This window comes from Melospiza georgiana, chromosome 21 (assembly GCF_028018845.1).
Source record: "Melospiza georgiana isolate bMelGeo1 chromosome 21, bMelGeo1.pri, whole genome shotgun sequence".
NCBI classification, from domain to species: Eukaryota; Metazoa; Chordata; class Aves; order Passeriformes; family Passerellidae; genus Melospiza; species Melospiza georgiana.
In genome coordinates, this window is record NC_080450.1 from 11,420,709 (window position 1) to 11,439,343 (window position 18,635).

Genomic DNA, 18,635 nt, shown 5'->3' on the forward strand with positions numbered 1-18,635 from the left:
TTCCACTCCCTCTCTTTTCCCTCCCCCCTCCTGCCCTGCCTTTAATGAATGACTTGTTGTGTAAATTCAGTCTTCTGTGTTTATTTTAATTTGTCTGCTCCTGATTAAGGAAAAAATTCAGCTCCAACTCCTGGCATTCACTGGGAAGCTCTTTCGAGCCAAGATTTTAACCCCACGTTCTCAAAGACACTCGGGGATGCTGGGGCTGTTCCTTTGCCGTGTCCAGTTTAAAGCTCTGTTCAGAGACCTTGTTCTAGGAGTGCAGCCACTGCTGAAATGCCTGGGTGTTTCCAGCCTGGCACGCTTGGCCTGATTCCTCAAACAGGCTCCAAATTTGCACAGCAGAAGTGCTTATTACTAACTCAGTATCGCATCTAGGATTAAAAGCAGCAGCTCTCGAGTGCTGTTTGTGTAAAGATCAGTGCCTGGGAAGTGATGCAAGGGAAGGATTTCTCTTGCAGGCATTGGAGACCTGGGAGAATTCTGTCATCAGCTAGAATGCAGCAGAACAGAACGCTGCAGCCCTTAATGCTGAGGATCTCAGATGTTTCAGTTAATGGAGATGATTTATCTCCAACCTGCACTGACAGCTCTGGAAGGCACTGGGGACTGGCATTTAGAGGTGTCATTGCTTGGTTTTCCTCACGTGTCACTGACAGCATTTCCTGCTCACAGCACAGCACAGGGGGATCCTCTCAGCCTGTGCCCCTCTGCTGTCCATCAAACCCTGAGCAAATCCTCTCCCTTCTGCCTGAAACCCCTGCTCTCACTAAGGGAGCCTCCAGCCCAGGAATCCAGTCAGAATCCTCTCCTCCTCTGGAGCCCCTGGTGCTGTGAGCCACAAACCCTCCAGCAGGTTCCACAGGCTCTGCAGCAGTGCTGGGGATCCGGGGCCAGCCCTGGAATGTGGGACAGGCTGGAAAACCTCTGTGCCTGTGTGGGGGAAAGAGCAGGGGCCTGTGAGCCACCCAGGGGTGCCAGGAGCTGTGGCACTGCAGCTCCCCTGGGGCAGAGTGTGGAGAAGGGTCAGGTGTGGAGATCAGGGCTCTGTTCTACCTCAGCAGCGCCAGGCTGTCCCCATGGGTCACCCAAACCTGTCACTGCAGCAGGGGGAGAACCACTGTAGAGCCAGAGTCCTGTGTTGGTGTGGCTGCTCCCAGAGCCACATTCCTACAGGAAACAGAGGCCATTCCCTCCCAGGCTGCTGCTCTGGGTGCCTCTGTCACCTTTCAGGCTTGTGCTCAGCTTGGCAGGACCTGTTCCCCTGTCCCTCCCATAATATCCCTGTTCCTCCCATCATATCCCTGTCCCATCTGGCACATCCCTGCGGGCACACCCCTGTCCCTCCTGGCACATCCCTGTGGGCACACCCCTGTCCCTCCCAGCACACCCCTGTCCCTCCTGGCACATCCCTGTCCCTGCGGGCACACCCCTGTCCCTCCTGGCACATCCCTGTCCCTCCTGCACACCCCTGTCCCTGCGGGCACACCCCTGTCCCTGCGGGCACACCCCTGTCCCTCCTGGCACATCCCTGTGGGCACACCCCTGTCCCTCCTGGCACACCCCTGTCCCTCCTGACACATCCCTGTCCCTCCTGGCACATCCCTGTCCCTCCTGACACATCCCTGTCCCTCCTGGCACATCCCTGTCCCTGTGGGCACATCCCTGTCCCTGCGGGCACACCCCTGTCCCTGCGGGCACATCCCTGTCCCTCCTGGCACATCCCTGTCCCTCCTGCACACCCCTGTCCCTCCTGGCACACCCCTGTCCCTGCGGGCACATCCCTGTGGGCACACCCCTGTCCCTCCCAGCACATCCCTGTGGGCACACCCCTGTCCCTCCTGGCACATCCCTGTCCCTGCGGGCACTCCCCTGTCCCTGAGGGCACATCCCTGTCCCTGCGGGCACACCCCTGTCCCTCCTGGCACATCCCTGTCCCTCCTGGCACACCCCTGTCCCTGTGGGCACACCCCTGTCCCTGAGGGCACACCCCTGTCCCTGAGGGCACACCCCTGTCCCTCCTGGCACACCCCTGTCCCTGTGGGCACACCCCTGTCCCTCCTGGCACACCCCTGTCCCTCCTGCACATCCCTGTCCCTGAGGGCACACCCCTGTCCCTGAGGGCACACCCCTGTCCCTGAGGGCACACCCCTGTCCCCCTGGCACATCCCTGTCCCTGTGGGCACACCCCTGTCCCTCCTGGCACAGCCCTGTCCCTGAGGGCACATCCCTGTCCCTGTGGGCACACCCCTGTCCCTGAGGGCACACCCCTGTCCCTCCCAGCACCCCTCCCACCGCTCTCACCTCCGCACGGTGCTCATTTACCCCTGGGACACCCCGGGTGAGGTTTCCGAGCTGCCCCAGCCCCGCTGAGCCCCACAGAGCCCGGGGCAGTGTCCAGGCACAGTCCCCGCTCGGTGCTGCTGGATCCCAGCTCGGCTCCTGCTGCGGGATCACAGTCCCGGCTCACACGGTAATGGGAGGAAAGAGCCTGGAGACACCTGCTCAGTGAAGCACCAGCGATGGAGCAGATGCACCAAAGCCGAGGGGAATCGCTGTGAACAAAGGGCAGGAGCTCCTGCAGCCCGGGGTGATGTGCTGCTTTCTTTGGGAACCGGCGGAGCGTGGCCAGCTCCATCCATCAGCCTGAGCCCCGCACAAGCGGCATCTCCCTGCCTCGGGGCCGTCCCTCCTCAGAGACTCCCAAAACAGGCAGGCCCCATGCATCTTTCATGGGGCACGAATAACTCACTCTGCTATCTATAATTCAGTCCCAGCTGCAGAGGCTGGGGAGGGAGGTGGTCCAGGGGGGAGATTTCTCTGCCTTGGCCCAAAACCAGCTGCAGGCAGGGAGGGGCAGGGAGGGGCAGGGATGGGGCAGGGAGGGGCAGGGATGGGCAGGGATGTGCAGGGATGGGCAGGGAGGGGCAGGGATGGGCTGGGATGGGAAGGGATGGGCAGGGAGGGGCAGGGATGGGAAGGGATGGGCAGGGAGGGGCAGGGATGGGAAGGGATGGGCAGGGAGGGGCGGGGAGGGGCAGGGATGGGGCAGGGAGGGGCAGGGATGGGCAGGGAGGGGCAGGGATGGGAAGGGAGGGGCAGGGATGGGAAGGGAGGGGAAGGGATGGGAAGGGATGGGAAGGGATGGGCAGGGAGGGGAAGGGATGGGCAGGGATGGGCAGGGATGGGCACGGAGGGGCAGGGATGGGCAGGGAGGGGCAGGGAGGGGCAGGGATGGGCAGGGATGGGCAGGGAGGGGCAGGGAGGGGCAGGGATGGGCAGGGAGGGGCAGGGAGGGGCAGGGAGGGGCAGGGATGGGAAGGGATGGGGCAGGGAGGGGCAGGGAGGGGCAGGGAGGGGCAGGGAGCGGCAGGGATGGGCAGGGATGGGCACGGAGGGGGCAGTGCCAGCCCGGGCCGCTCCCCCAGCCCCTCCCGGGCTCCCCCAGCTGCCCCCAGGCTCGGAGGGGACAGGGCTGTTGAAAGCACATTTCCACTCCACAGCACAGATGTTCCCAGCCCGTGCCAAGAGAGCGGGAGAGGCTCAAAGAAAGCAAACATTGTCCCAGGGCAGAGCACAGCGAGCAGGGAGGAAGATTTCTCTTTTTTTTTGTTGTTATTATTATCACAATGATTTGGCAGCATGGAAATGGATTTCTCTGGGGCCTGAGTCAATCCAGCTCACATCTATTCGGGATTTTATCCTGAAATCCAAGTGCCTCCCTGGCACAGGGACTCCTGTCCATGCCCAGGGCTGTCCTGTCCCCGTGTCTCCCTAATCCAACCCAACCCCTCCGTGTTTTCATACCCATCCTGGCTGTCTGCTGTCCCGGGCAGTTCATGCCATAACAACAAGGAATTTTCCAGCACAGGGACCAAGCGTTTCCATCCTTTCCTGGTGTTTGACACTCGGATTTTGCCCACCCCACATTTGCTCTGCAGCCGAAGCAGGAAATGGCAGCTTGAGAGGCAGGAGCTGGAGAGAGGCAGGAGATCCCAAAAAAGGCATTTTAGGGAGAAAGTGCTGACGCAACCCAGCAGGGCCGGATGCTGCAGCGTTGATAAATATTTGATTCAGCCTGAATAGGAAGGCATCACGTTCAGAATGACCTGAAAAAGAGGGAAGATGACAAGTACAGTGCCACTGAAAGACAGATTCACACGGTGAGCATTCCTGAGGCTCACTCCGGTGTGCAAACTGCTTTGAATTGGAATGCACTGGAGTTACCTGTGGGAAAGGCACCTCTGCCTGCTCCAGGCTGGGGGGGAGGCACTGACATGCAGGGGATGCCTCTGCCTGTGCTTGGAAAGGCCCTGATTCAGTTTTCAGTCGTTGGCTGACGTGTCCTGTCAGAATTCCTGCGCTGACATCACAGGTGGCAGCTGGGGGGGCTGAGAGGACCCCAGGAAAAATGCTTTCACTGCCCAAACTTCCTAATCCTGGCAGGACCGGGGTTTTGTGCATGACTGAGTTCACTCTCTCATTTTAAAGCCATTTCCCTTGGCTGTGCTTGTCAGCTCTCCCTTCCCATCCATCCCACCCTAACAAACACCAGGTTCTGACCCAGCCTGAGTTCAGCTCCTGCCTCTGGACTCTCCCCTCCCCTTGCTCTCCTTTAGGCTTTCCCTCACCTTCCTTGAGGAGTTGCTTTTTGTTTCTGGCTGCCTTGAGCTGGGCAGGAGCCCTGCCCGGGCTGCCTCTCCTCCCTGGCTCGCGTGGGATGCTCGGGGCTCCAGTGTGCAGCCAAAAGCGGCCAGAGAGAAACAACAAGTGCTTTTCTCCTCAGTGAGCCGGGAGCTGCTCTAGATAAACCCATTCTTCCCACGCTGCATGAGGCACAACCGGCCCTTGTTAGAGAATTCAGCCAGGAAAGGCCCCGCAGCCCCACACGAGTGCTCTGGCAGATCCCAGCTCCCATCTTCTGGGTCTCCAGTGGGGTTTGCACTGGGGCGTGCTGCAGCAGGGCCAGAAGCCTGCCAGGCGTCCCAGGGAACACTCTGTGTGTGGATTGACACCTTCGGATAGGAGCAGGGAGGAACATTTTATCCTTTGGCTTTGTAATGATGGATTTCACAGCTCTGGCCAGGAGGATGCTGAGAAATGAGCTCCAGCAGTGGATGCAGAGTCAGCCCAGGAGTCAAACCTTTGAGCCTGGGGGCTTCGTAGATGGAATTTCAGCTCAGCCCAGAGTGCGTGGGCCGGCGAGAGCCCCGGCAGTGCCAGCAGCTTTCCTCGGGCGGGCTGGGAGCCCCCACGGTGCTGCAGGGGCTGCGCTGAGCCCCTGCCCTGCATCCCCAGCCCAGAGCAGCTCCCCGGGCACAGGGACCACCCCCGGCAGGGCCCATCCATCCCCATTCCCATCTGCCCCGAGGAAAGGCTGAAAGGATGGCCCCGGGTGGGAGCCACAGTCCCCACAAGGCGGCTGCTCCCTCGGGGGGCTGTGAGGGGCAGCGCTGACCCCAGCCGGGCTGTGAGGGGCAGGGCTGACCCCAGCCGGGCTCTCAGATGGCAGGGCTGACCCCAGCCGGGCTCTCAGATGGCAGGGCTGATCCCAGCCGGGCTCTCAGGGGCAGGAGTGACCCCAGCCGGGCTCTCAGGGGCAGGGCTGACCCCAGCCGGGCTCTCAGGGACATCCCGTGCCAACCAGGGCTGGCTGCGGGCGGGAGGAAGCTCCGGCCGGACTCAATCCTCTCTCCTGTCTGGATCAGCAGCTCCTGAGCCCGGCGCCACTCGCGGCAGAGCCGTCCCTGGGGATCCACGCGCGGCTGATCCCGCTCCATCTGCTCAGCATCGGCAGCTGCATTTAGCCCGAGCTCACTCCAGGGCCAGCACACGGCCCTGTGCCCGATCCGTGTGCACCACACCGCTGCTGCCAGCCTGGCATGCCCCCGGGGAGGTCACTGTCCTGTCACCACCCCGAGCTCACAGCCCGGCCCAGGGACACTGCTCTGCGGGAGGAGGGACCGTGACACCCAGCAGCACCGCCTGACCCTTCCTCTGCTACCCTGCCGCACCTCCCGAACCCCAAACCGACACCAGGGTGTGGTGCCAGACAGTGAAGGGTGGCAGGAGGCGGCCAAAGGCTCTGGGCTCTGCCAGCCCTGGGTTGGAAACCCCCGTTTTGTGACTCCTCTGTGCACAGGAACTGTCGCTATGTCCCCAAGGCTCAGTGTGGAGGGTGCGGAGGTGACCATGGTGCCACTATCAGCTCAGAGCGCCCAGCGGGAGCAGAACTGGGGCATCCCCGAGCGCCGCTGTGACACCCGGAGGCGATGCTCAGGGCAGCAGGGACGGGACTGCCGGGAAAGGGGACAGAGGGACGGCTCACTCGGCTGGCACCGGGCTGTGCCGGGGTGACGCTGGGGACACCGGGGCGGGGGGGGCACGGCCGCCCGTGCCGCCGGCGGCACCTCCCCGCTCCCCCCGCCTCCGCTCCGCTCCCTCTTCCTCCTCCTCCTCCTCCTCCTCCTCCTCCTGCCGTCTCCCTCTCCCGAGCCAGCCCGGCCGGGGGAGGAGCCGGCCGCGCACAAAACCTCCCGCCCGGCCCCTCCGGGCCCCGCAGCGGCTCCGGCACCGGCGGCGCCCAGCGCCCAGCGCCCAGCGCCCAGCGCCCGCCCGGGGCCATGCGCGCCGCGGCGGGGCCGGGGCCGGCGGGGCCGGGGCAGGGGCAGGGGCAGGGGCAGGGCGGCCGCCCGGGGCCATGAGCGCGGCGGGGCCGGGGCCGGGGCCGGGGCCGGGGCAGGGCTGCGGCCCCGGGCGGCGGCGGCGGGCGGGGGGCGGCGGGGCGAGCCCGGCGGGGCGGCCGCGGGCGGGGGCCGGGCGGCGGCGGCGGGCGCTGCGCTCGCTGGGCTGCCTGGCGGGGCGGCTGCTCCGCACCTGGGCCATGCGCCTGGCCGGGGGCCGCGGGGGCCGCCGCGCCGCCCCCGAGGATGACGAGGGCGGGTTCCGGGGGGGCTCGCGGCGGCGGCTCGGCGGGGCGGCCCCGGCGGCGGCCCCGGGGGGCGAGGCGGGAGCGGGCGAGGCGGGAGCGGGCGGCGCGGAGCGGCCGCCGGGCGCGCAGGGGCTGCGGAACCACGGCAACACCTGCTTCATGAACGCCGTGGTGCAGTGCCTGAGCAACACGGCGCCGCTGGCCGAGCGCCTGGCGCTGGGCCGGTACCGCGCCCGCGGAGAGGTCACGCACCGGCTGGCGGCCCTGGTCCGGGCGCTCTGGACCCGCGAGTACACCCCGCAGCTCTCCGCCGAGTTCAAGGTACCGAGCAGCCCCCGCCCCGCGGCCCCGGCTCACCCCGGCCCCAGCGGCATCCCCAGCGGCACCGGCACGGCCGCTCACAGCACCGGCGCGGCCGCTCACTGCTTCCTCCAGCCCCCCGAATCCACTGACACCATTTCTAACCCCCTGAACCCCCTGACACCCTTTCCAGTCCCCCGAACCCACTGACACCCTTCCTAACCACCCCCCAAACCCCTGCCACCCCTCCCAGCTCACATCAGCTGCTCCCCCGCCTCACCCTCCCGCTGGACCCTGCCTTGCCGGACACCCCCGGCCCTGTTGCTGTCACCTCCCTCTGGCCTGGCCCCTGTCCCCGGAGCCTCCGGGGTGGGCGAGCTGCCAGCCCGGCCGTGCCCAGAGCCCTGAGGCTGAGCTGGAGCCGGCTGGGATCACGGGGAAGGCAGGATGTTGTCCTAGGAGCCAAATTCAGTGGCCTCGGGCTCTGTCCCTGGGTGTGTCACACCTCTGCCAGTGTGCCAGGGGACAGGGTGTCAGGGGCATCCAGGGGACAGGGTGCCACGGGCACCGCAGCCCGGCCAGCCTGGCATCACAGCTCCCCGCGCTCAGGGACACGTGTCCCCTGCCCGAGTGACATTTCCTCCGTGCTGCCAAGAAACTGAACTTTGCAAAGTGCCCGGGGGAGCTCCCGGGCAGCCGAGCCCCGCCCTGGCATGGGCTACTCGGGCTTGGTGCCATCGGAGCGCTCGTGGCAGGTGGGACCCGAGGGTCCCCATGGCTGGACCTGCCCATCTGGGCCTCATTGCGGTTTTCCCTGTGTCCCCTCCTGGCCGCTGGAAGCTGGGGCACCACAGAGCCTCTGTCTCTGTCCCCCCTACTCTGCTGGCCCCGGGGTGGCCGAGATGTCCCTGCAGAGACAGGACAGGGCAGCGGCTGTTGCGGGGATGGAGCAGGGGTGGTTTTGGGGTGGGTGCTGAGCATGGACCCGTTGACCAGCGCCCGCCCCACCCATGTCGTGCAGAACATCGTCTCCAAGCACAGCTCGCAGTTCCGGGGCAATGCTCAGCACGACGCGCTCGAGTTCCTGCTCTGGCTGCTGGACCGAATGCACGAGGACCTGGGCGCCGCCTCCCCGGCCCAGCAGAGCCGCGGCCCCGCGCAGGTGGGTGCCCCCGGCTCGGGAGGGGCGTTCTGGACCCTGGGGACACCGGGATGCGGTGCCAGGCGGCGGATGGAGCTGGGCCCCGCCCCGGAGGGGACAGGGATGCTGTGGTTCGAGGTGGGAGCCGAGACTGGCAGGGGTTGGAGTGCTGGGAGAATGGAGGATGTCGGCAGGAGCCATCCAGCTGAGCATCCCGGCTCTGGGAGCATCCTGGTCCTTGGATGAGGAGGAGATGCAGCCCCCCCGTCTCTCCCTGCCTCCAGCTAAGCCCGCTGTAATTACAGCTCGGCGGCTTTGCTGCTGGCAAAATGAGTAATTAAGTCTTCCTCAATCCATCTGCGCTCAGGCATTGCCCTGGCCCTGGCCCTGGCCCTCCCTGCCTCCTCCTGCCGCCTCCTTCCCACTCCTTCCCTGCTCCTTCCCAGCTCCTTCCCCGCCTGCTGCTGCCCGCCGGGCGCCGCCTGTTGCAGGAGATGGATTTGAGCTGTTGCTGTTTGACCCGTGAGCTCAGCCCAGCACTGAGCTCTCCCTGCTTTGGGGTGACACCTGGCCCAGCACTGAGCTGTCCCCACTCTGGGGGTGACACCCGGCCCAGCACTGAGCTCTCCCTGCTTTGGGGGTGACACCTGGCCCAGGACTGAGCTGCCCCTCCTCTGGGGGTGACCCCCAACCCAGCACTGAGCTGTCCCCACTTTGGGGTGACCCCCAACCCAGCACTGAGCTGTCCCCACTTTGGGGTGACCCCCAGCCCAGCACTGAGCTCTCCCTGCTTTGGGGTGACCCCCAGCCCAGCACTGAGCTGTCCCTGCTCTGGGGGTGACTCCTGGCCCAGCAGTGAGCTGTCCCTGCTTTGGGGTGACCCCCAGCCCAGCACTGAGCTGTCCCCACTTTGGGGTGACCCCCAGCCCAGCCTCCAGCCCAGCTCTGTAGCTCAGGGACAGCCTGGCTGTGGTGCCCATCTCCAGCGTCTCTGGAGAGCCTTCACTGCCTGGCCAGGGCCCTGCAACCATCCCTGCCCTGACCTGAGCTGCCCTCAGCCCTGCCACCTTCCCTGGCACATTTGGACACCTCAGGCTTTTTGGGAAAGCCTGGCAGCTCCCGTTAAATGTCAGGTGCCCACGTGTGCCATGAGCTGTGGTGTGACACCGGCTGTGCCACCTGGAGGCTGTGCCACCTGGAGGCTGTGCCACCTGGCTCTCGGGAGGGGACCCTTGGTGTGTCCCTCAGCACCTGTGGTTTTGCCTGCCATCCCCCAGTTTTGGCTCCTTTTGGTGATGCCAGCCGAGTGTCACCCACATGCCCCTGTCCTTGGGGAGGGATGCCTGGCAGGGGTGGGACCCCCAATAAGTGTCTGGGGTGAGGGGGGACCAAAGTGGGCACCAAGGCTTGGCTGCCAGGAAGGCAGGAGGAGGAGGCACCCCTTGGGTTTTTGGGGAATTCTGGGGGCCCTGTAGGGCACAGACACCATCCAGGTCCCCTCTCAGCCACACCAGATGGACCCCAGTGCCAGGCAGACCGTCAGGACACGTCAGCCTCAGCAGGACCTGATGCCAGCAGATGGCATTGAGGAAAATCCACCTCTCAGCCAAAATCCTCAGTGATTTTCAGTCTTACTCATTGAGACACCAGAAAGTCACTGTCTTACCCCAGAACAGCCCAGGGTTTTTACTGACACTGCCTGGAGGGTGCAGCAGTGCCAGGCAGGCAGGTGCCAGAGTCTCTTTGGCATCACCTTGAGCCCATCCTCGTGCCATAGGGACACCAAAGCTGGGCTTGGTTCCCTAGGACGTGTCCCTGAGCCCTGAAGGACATGCCCTCACCCTGTCACCTCACTCATCACTTGTCTCTTGCCCCTGCAGCCTGGCAAGGACGGAAGCAGTTGTGCCAGCAGGTCCCCCCCTGGCACCCAGCACCCCCGTGGGCAGAGCTTCGTGCAGAGCCACTTCCAGGCCCAGTACAGGTCAGTGGGGCACAGATCCTGCCACAGGAGGCTTTGCCCTTCTGTGAGCCCTGGGTGGGCACTGTGAGCCCAGGGAAGGCATGAAATGGGGAGGATCTCCATCCATCCATCCATCCATCCATCCATCCATCCATCCATCCATCCATCCATCCATCCCCATCCATCCATCCATCCATCCATCCATCCATCCAACATCCATCCATCCATCCATCCATCCATCCATCCATCCATCCATCCATCATCCATCATCCATCCATCCATCCATCCAACATCCATCCCTCCATCCATCCATCATCCATTCATCCATCCATCATCCATCCATCATCCATCCATCATCCATCCATCCATCCCCATCCATCCATCCATCCATCCATCCATCCAACATCCATCCATCCATCCATCCATCCATCCATCCATCCATCCATCATCCATCCATCCATCCATCCATCCATCCATCCAACATCCATCCATCCATCCATCCATCCATCCATCCATCCATCCATCCATCCATCCATCATCCATCATCCATCCATCCATCCATCCAACATCCATCCCTCCATCCATCCATCATCCATTCATCCATCCATCATCCATCCATCATCCATCCATCATCCATCCATCCATCCATCCATCCATCCATCCATCCATCCATCCCCCATCCATCCATCATCCATCCATCCATCCATCCATCCAACATCCATCCCTCCATCCATCCATCCATCCATCCATCCATCCATCCATCCATCATCCATCCATCCATCCATCCATCCATCCATCCATCCATCCATCATTCCATCATCCATCCATCCATCCATCCATCTTCCATCCATCCATCCATCCATCCATCCATCCATCCATCTTCCATCCATCATCCATCCATCCATCCATCATCCATCCATCCATCCATCCATCCATCCATCCATCCATCCATCCATCATCCATCCATCCATCCATCATCCATCCATCTTCCATCCATCCATCCATCCATCCATCCATCCATCCATCCATCCATCATCCATCCATCCATCCATCCATCCATCCATCCATCCGTCCATCCGTCCATCATCCATCCATCCATCCATCATCCATCCATCCATCCATCCATCCATCCATCCATCATCCATCCATCCATCCATCCATCCATCCATCCATCCATCCATCATTCCATCATCCATCCATCCATCCATCATCCATCCATCCATCCATCCATCATCCATCCATCATCCATCCATCCATCCATCATCCATCCATCATCCATCCATCCATCCATCCATCCATCCATCCATCCATCCATCCATCATCCATCCATCCATCCATCCATCCATCCATCCATCCGTCCATCCGTCCATCATCCATCCATCCATCCATCATCCATCCATCCATCCATCCATCCATCCATCCATCCATCCATCATCCATCCATCCATCATCCATCCATCCATCCATCCATCCATCCATCCATCCATCCATCCATCCATCTTCCATCCATCCATCCATCCATCCATCCATCCATCCATCCATCCATCATCCATCCATCATCCATCCATCCATCATCCATCCATCCATCCATCATTCCATCATCCATCCATCCATCCATCATCCATCCATCCATCCATCCATCATCCATCCATCATCCATCCATCCATCATCCATCCATCCATCCATCCATCCATCCATCCATCCATCCATCCATCCATCCATCCATCCATCCATCATCCATCCATCCATCCATCCATCCATCCATCCATCCATCCATCCATCCATCATCCATCCATCCATCCATCCATCCATCCATCCATCCATCCATCCATCCATCCATCATCCATCCATCCATCCATCCTTCCATCCCACCCACCCCAGCCAGGGCAGCTTCTTCCCCTACAAGCAGGTGAAAGTGTCCATGGCCATGTTGGACAGGGCTGGAGTGACCTGCTCCGATGGCAGTGTCGCTGCCCATGGTGCTGTCCCTGCCCATGGTGGTGTCCCTGCCCACAGCTGCGCCTCTGCCACAGGACTCGGGATTACCCCAGAGCCCCAGCACGAGGGTGCCCCGCTATGGGACACCCCACACCTTCACCAGCCTGGCACTCGTGGGATGCTCAGGCCACCCTGTCCCCAAGCCACGACACCGCAGGCAGCAGGGCACACATCTGGCATCACAAGCCCTCCTCCTCTCTCAATTAATCCCTCGTCCTATATATGCAAAAGGCACTTTAATTATCCCCGTTCCACGTGCCAGAGCCGTCTGTGCGCTAAAGGATTATTAATTCCTGTGGCTGTTTCCCAGGAGCTCAGTGGCTTTTCAAGGTGACAAATAAAGAGGACTTGGGATTTTGCTTTGGATTTTAATTCATTTTTCCCCTTTCTGTTGAACAAAAAGGCAGGGGGAAAAAAGAAATTAGAAACAAACAAACAAAACAACCCCCCCAAAAATAAAACCAAACCAAACAAAAAACAACAAAACAAACAAATTAAGAAGAATCAGTAGTAGGTGGTTGTTGGTACCAGGGATGATGGATGTGGTGTGTGGTACCTGGGATGATGGATTTGGGGTGTGGTTCCTGGGCTGGTGGATTTGGGCTGTGGTTGCTGGGCTGGTGGATTTGGGGTGTGGTTGCTGGGATGATGGATTTGGGGTGTGGTACCAGGGATGATGGATTTGGGGTGTGGTACCTGGGATGATGGATTTGGGCTGTGGTTCCTGGGATGATGGATTTGGGGTGTGGTACCTGGGATGGTGGATTTGGGGTGTGGTACCTGGGACGATGGATTTGGGGTGTGGTTGCTGGGATGGAGGATTTGGGGTGTGGTTCCTGGGCTGGTGGATTTGGGGTGTGGTACCAGGGATGATGGATTTGGGGTGTGGTACCTGGGATGGTGGATTTGGGGTGTGGTAGCTGGGATGATGGATTTGGGGTGTGGTTGCTGGGCTGGTGGATTTGGGCTGTGGTACCTGGGACGATGGATTTGGGGTGTGGTACCTGGGATGGTGGATTTGGGGTGTGGTACCAGGGATGGTGGATTTGGGGTGTGGTACCTGGGATGGTGGATTTGGGGTGTGGTTGCTGGGATGATGGATTTGGGGTGTGGTACCTGGGATGATGGATTTGGGGTGTGGTACCTGGGATGGTGGATTTGGGGTGTGGTTGCTGGGATGATGGATTTGGGGTGTGGTACCTGGGATGATGGATTTGGGGTGTGGTGCCTGGGATGGAGGATTTGAGGTGTGGTACCAGGGATGGTGGATTTGGGGTGTGGTACCTGGGATGGTGGATTTGGGGTGTGGTACCTGGGATGGTGGATTTGGGCTGTGGTACTTGGGCTGGTGGATTTGGGGTGTGGTACCTGGGATGATGGATTTGGGGTGTGGTACTTGGGCTGGTGGATTTGGGGTGTGGTACCTGAGATGGTGGATTTGGGTGTGGTACCAGGGATGGTGGATTTGGGGTGTGGTTGCTGGGATGGTGGATTTGGGGTGTGGTTGCTGGGATGATGGATTTGGGGTGTGGTGCCTGGGATGGAGGATTTGGGGTGTGGTACCAGGGATGGTGGATTTGGGGTGTGGTACCAGGGATGGTGGATTTGGGGTGTGGTACCTGATATGATGGATTTGGGGTGTGGTACCTGGGGTGGTGGATTTGGGCTGTGGTACCTGGGATCAGCCCCAGGGTGGGCTCTCGGGGGCCGTGCCCGCTGTGCTGACGCTGCCCATCCATCTGCCAGGTCCTCCCTGACGTGCCCTCACTGCCTGAAGCAGAGCAACACCTTCGACCCCTTCCTGTGCATCTCGCTGCCCATCCCGCTGCGCCAGACCAGGTGAGCCCGCAGGACGGCTGTTCCGAGCACAGCAATTTGCATTTTTGGGGGTAAATAACGAACGCGGAGGCGGCGGCAGCCCCGGGGCAGGCGGCAGCGGTGCCCGGTGGGTGTGTGCCATGCGGGGCTGCCAGGCGGTGCTGAGCCGTGTCCCCGCCGTGTCCCCAGGGCTCTGAACGTCACGCTGGTGCTGCAGTGCGAGCGCTGGCGCTTCGTGCGGGTGGGCCTGGCCGTGCCGCTGCTGGGCACCGTGGCCGACCTGCGGGAGATGGTGGCGCGGGAGGGCCGCGTCCCCGCCGAGCAGGTAACGGGCGGGGAGCGGGGTCCGGGGAGCGGAGCGGGGAACGGGGAGCGGAGCGGGGCGGGGAGGGGAGCGCGGAGCGGGGAGGGGAGCGGAGCGCGGGGAGCAGCGCGGGGAGCAGAGCGGGGAACGGGGAGCGGAGCGGAGCGGAGAGCGGAGCGGATCGGGGAGGAGGAAGCGGGGCGGGGAGCGCGGAGGCGGGGAGTGGGGAGGGGAGCGAGGAGCGGGGCTTGGGGCCGGCCCGGGCGGTGCTGCTGAACGCCCGTCCCGCAGGTGATCCTGGCCGAGGTGTCCCCGCGGGGCCTCCTGCGCTCGCTGTCCGACCCCGAGGCGCTGCGGGCGGCCGGCGAGGCCGCGCCCGTCTACGCCTTCCAGCCGCCGCCCGCCCGCCGCGCAGGTACCGCCGCGCGCTGCCATTGGCTGCGGCTGCCGGCCCGACCCGCGCCCATTGGCTGGGAGCTCCCGGGCTGTGCTAGGATTGGCGCTGGGCGGGGGGCGGGAACGACCCTGTGATTGGCGGGAGGCCGTGGATCCCTCACTGTGATTGGTGGGAGGGAGTGGATCCCTCACTGTGATTGGTGGGAGGGAGTGGATCCCTCACTGTGATTGGTGGGAGGTGATGGATCCCCTCATTGGCATTGGTGGGGCAGTGGATCCTCCCTGCTGTGATTGGTCAGAGGCAGCTGCGCCCCATCGGGAATAGGGGAGGCAGTTTCTGTCAGAATTAGTGGGAAATGGATCTCTTTGGCTGGGATTGGTGGGAGCTGTGTCCTCTCTGCTGGGATTGGTGTGAACGGCGGTGCTAGGCAGGGCTGTGGCAATAATTAACCCACTGCTAACAAGAGCCCCTCGTTTCCCTCATTCCGCAGGGTGTCCACGCAGCCTCCCCACGTCCCCCGCGGTGCCACGGCCGGAGGGGCCGCGCTTGCTGTCCAGCGCTGCCCGCTCCTCCGACTGCCTGCACCGCGCGCCCGGCGGCCGCATCCTGCTGCTGCTCTGCAACACAGCGGGCACGGGGCCACAGCTCGCCAGGTACCCCCACCTGCCTGCCACCCACCTGCCCCCTGCCTGCCACCTGCCTGCCACCCACCTGCCCCCTGCCTGCCACCTGCTTGTCACCCTGTCCTGCCACCTCCCTGCCACCTGCCTGCCACCCTGTCCTGCCACCTGCCTGCTACCCACCTGCCCCCTGCCTGCCACCTGCCTGCCACACTGTCCTGCCACCTGCCTGCTACCCACCTGTCACCCGCCTGCCACCCTGTCCCACCCCCTCCTCACCCATGTGACACCCAGCCCGTGTCCCTGCTGCCTGTGCCCAGGTTCGGGCCGCCGCTGGTGCTGCGGGAGGAGCGCGGCGTCTCCTGGGAGCAGCTGCAGCAGAACATCCTGGCCCAGCTGAGGGGGGTCCTGCGGGGAGATGTCCGGCCACAGGTGAGCCCAGGGAACAGCCCTGTGCCCTCAAAGCCATCCAAATTCGGGGGCTGTGTTTGCCCCGTGTGCCAAGGCCTGGCTTGGCCAGGTGCTGCTGCTGGGCAAGGGATCCCTGTCCCCTGGTGGCCCCACAGCCCCCTCTCCCCTCACAGGGCACAGGAGCCCTTTTCCGGATCCGCCTGGCCGGGGGCTCGGCCCCCTGCACCTACCTGTCCCCTCAGGATCCTCATCCTCTCTGCCACCCTGCCATCGACAGGTAAGGGGCGACAGGGACAGGACTGTCCCCAGGATGTCCCCTCAACCCCTGGGGGTGGTTAGTGGCATCACCATGAGTGGGCCATCAGAGGGTCCCTGTGCATGGCTGTGTTGTCACCATGGGTGCCCAGTGGTGACACTTTGGGTGGCCACAGTGTGGTCACTCTGCTGCCCCAGCACTGGGTCCCCAGCCCAGTGTTCCCAGTGTGGGAGGTGCTGGCTGTCCCTGCCTGCCACCATGGGGACAGGGGTTCTGGGGACATCTCACCCTGTCCTCCCCTCAGGGCCCTGCAGCTGTGCGGGGCCGGGGGCCCTCCCCACGTCAGGCTGACGGTGGAGTGGGACATGAGCACCAAAGAGCGGTAAGTCCCCTGTGCCCGGGCTGAGGGGACACCCTGGCATTGGAGTCACCCTCAGTGGTGACGTGTCCCCCCCAGGCTGTTTGGGAGCATCCAGGAGGAGGTGGTGCAGGATGCAGAGAGCGTGAGACGGCAGCAGCAGGTGCATGGGCAGCAGCACAGCTGCACCCTGGATGAATGCTTCCAGCTCTACACCAAGGAGGAGCAGGTACGGGCACCTCCAGCACAGGGGCTGCAGTGCTGGGGGTGGCTGTGGAGCTGCCGGGGGTGACAGGGAGGGAGGTGGCCATGACGTGGTGTCCCCAGCTGGCCCCGGACGATGCCTGGCGCTGCCCGCACTGCAAGGTGCCCCAGCAGGGCACGGTGAAGCTCAGCCTGTGGACGCTGCCCGACATCCTCATCATCCACCTGAAGCGCTTCCGGCAGGTGGCCGAGCAGCGGCACAAGCTCACCACGCTGGTGAGGTTCCCGCTGCGGGGGCTGGACATGGCCCCGCACGTGGCACAGCGGGGCCAGCCCGGGGGGCAGCTCCTGGGGCGCTGGGTGCCCTGGCAGCCCACCCTGTGCCTGCCCCCGGGCTGCCCCCGCGACCACCTGTACGACCTGTACGCCGTCTGCAACCACCATGGCAGCATGCAGGGCGGCCACTACACCGGTGAGCGGGGACGCGGGGACAGGGGTGTAATGGGGGTGCCATGGGGCAGGGCAGAGGGGAACCGGGGGGCAGGGGACATTCAGGATGGCATTCCAGCCACCTCATGGCACCGGCATGTGTCCCCCAGCATGGTGCATGGTCACCCTTGGTGTGTCCCTGCACCATAGGGCTCCTGGTCCCCTCTGCACCCTGGGGCTGGGGGCATCCAGGGACAGAGCCCCTGTCCCCGCTCACCCCGTGTCCCCTCGCCCCCAGCGTTCTGCTGCAACGCCCTGGACGGGCGCTGGTACAGCTACGACGACAGCCGGGTGGAGTGGGTGCGCGAGGCCGAGGTGAGCACCCGCAGCGCCTACATCCTGTTCTACCAGCGCCGCCGCGCCGCCGGCTCCGGCTCGGGTGAGCCCCAGATCCCTGCTCCCACACCCTGGCACTGCTGCGTGCTCACACACAGCCCCACGTGTGACCCACACCCGGGTGCACACGCCTGCCTCTGCCCCCTGCACACGTTTGCACACAGACCTGCTGCGCCATCCCTTCGCGTGTGAGCACCCTCAGCCCACCCTGTCCCATCCCCGGTTCACCCCCAGCCCATCCTGTGCTACCCCGGCCCACGCCCCGCTCCCCGCGCTGGGTCCCCCCGCTCGGTGCCCCCGGCCCACGCCCCGCTCCCCGCAGGCTCCGCCGCCGCCGCGGGGCACTGGGTGTTCCGCCTGGCCGCCTCCGAGCCCCGCGCCGACCCCCGCACCGACCCCGACCCTTCGGGCTCCGTCGCCGCCCCGGAGAACGGTGAGACTCAGGATGCCGGCCCCCGGTGCCCGCCGCGCCCCCCGCCCGCCCTGACCGTGCTTTCCCCGCAGGCGGGTTCGAGGCGCGGCCCTCGGTGCGGGGCCTGCAGGGGCTGCACGGTCGCAGCCTCAGCGTCCGGACCGTCCCCGCCGGACCCGCGGGACAGGGGGAGCCGGGCGCCCCCCGCGCCCCCCGCCGGCTCCGCCGGGCCGCCAGCGCCGAGGGGACCCCGCGCCGGCCGCCGCCGGGAGCCGGCAGCAGCCCCGGGGCCGCGGGGCCGCGGGGGGACGCGGCTGTGCCCCCGGGCCGCTGCCCCCCCGGCCCCTCGGCGCTGGGGCGGTCGCGGAGCTCGGCCAGCCTGCCCCCCCGGGCCGAGGGGGCGCTGCGCAGATCCGCCTCGCTGGGCAGGGCCGCGGCGGGGCCGCCCCTGGCCCGCGCTCCCCCCGGGGCCACCCTGCAGCGGGGCCGGCAGCCCCCTGGGCCCCTGCGGCCCTCGGCCGTGCCCGAGTCCAGCTTCTGAGCCAGGGATGGGAGCACCACCCCAGCAGATGTACAGCAGGTCCTGAACGGATCGGGGAGCTCCCCAACAGGGGTGTCTCACCACAAGGGTGCCTGAACCAGGGATCCAAAACCAGGAACGTCCTGACTGGGGTTGTCCCGACCTGGGGGCTCCCAGCCCA

The 18,635-nt window shown here is 64.1% G+C and overlaps 1 protein-coding gene across 1 annotated transcript; it reads left to right on the forward strand.

The window, feature by feature from the left end:
* Positions 1-6,883: 6,883 nt before the first annotated feature.
* On the forward strand, positions 6,884-18,475 carry USP43 (ubiquitin specific peptidase 43). The gene is made up of 15 exons (XM_058039101.1): positions 6,884-7,252; positions 8,253-8,393; positions 10,253-10,353; positions 14,076-14,168; positions 14,337-14,472; positions 14,743-14,866; positions 15,339-15,501; positions 15,789-15,900; positions 16,053-16,156; positions 16,440-16,517; positions 16,593-16,722; positions 16,821-17,169; positions 17,425-17,565; positions 17,845-17,955; positions 18,027-18,475. Exons 1-15 carry the CDS (start codon positions 6,884-6,886, stop codon positions 18,473-18,475), a joined length of 2,601 nt encoding a protein of 866 aa, XP_057895084.1.
* The last annotated feature ends 160 nt before the right edge of the window (positions 18,476-18,635 follow it).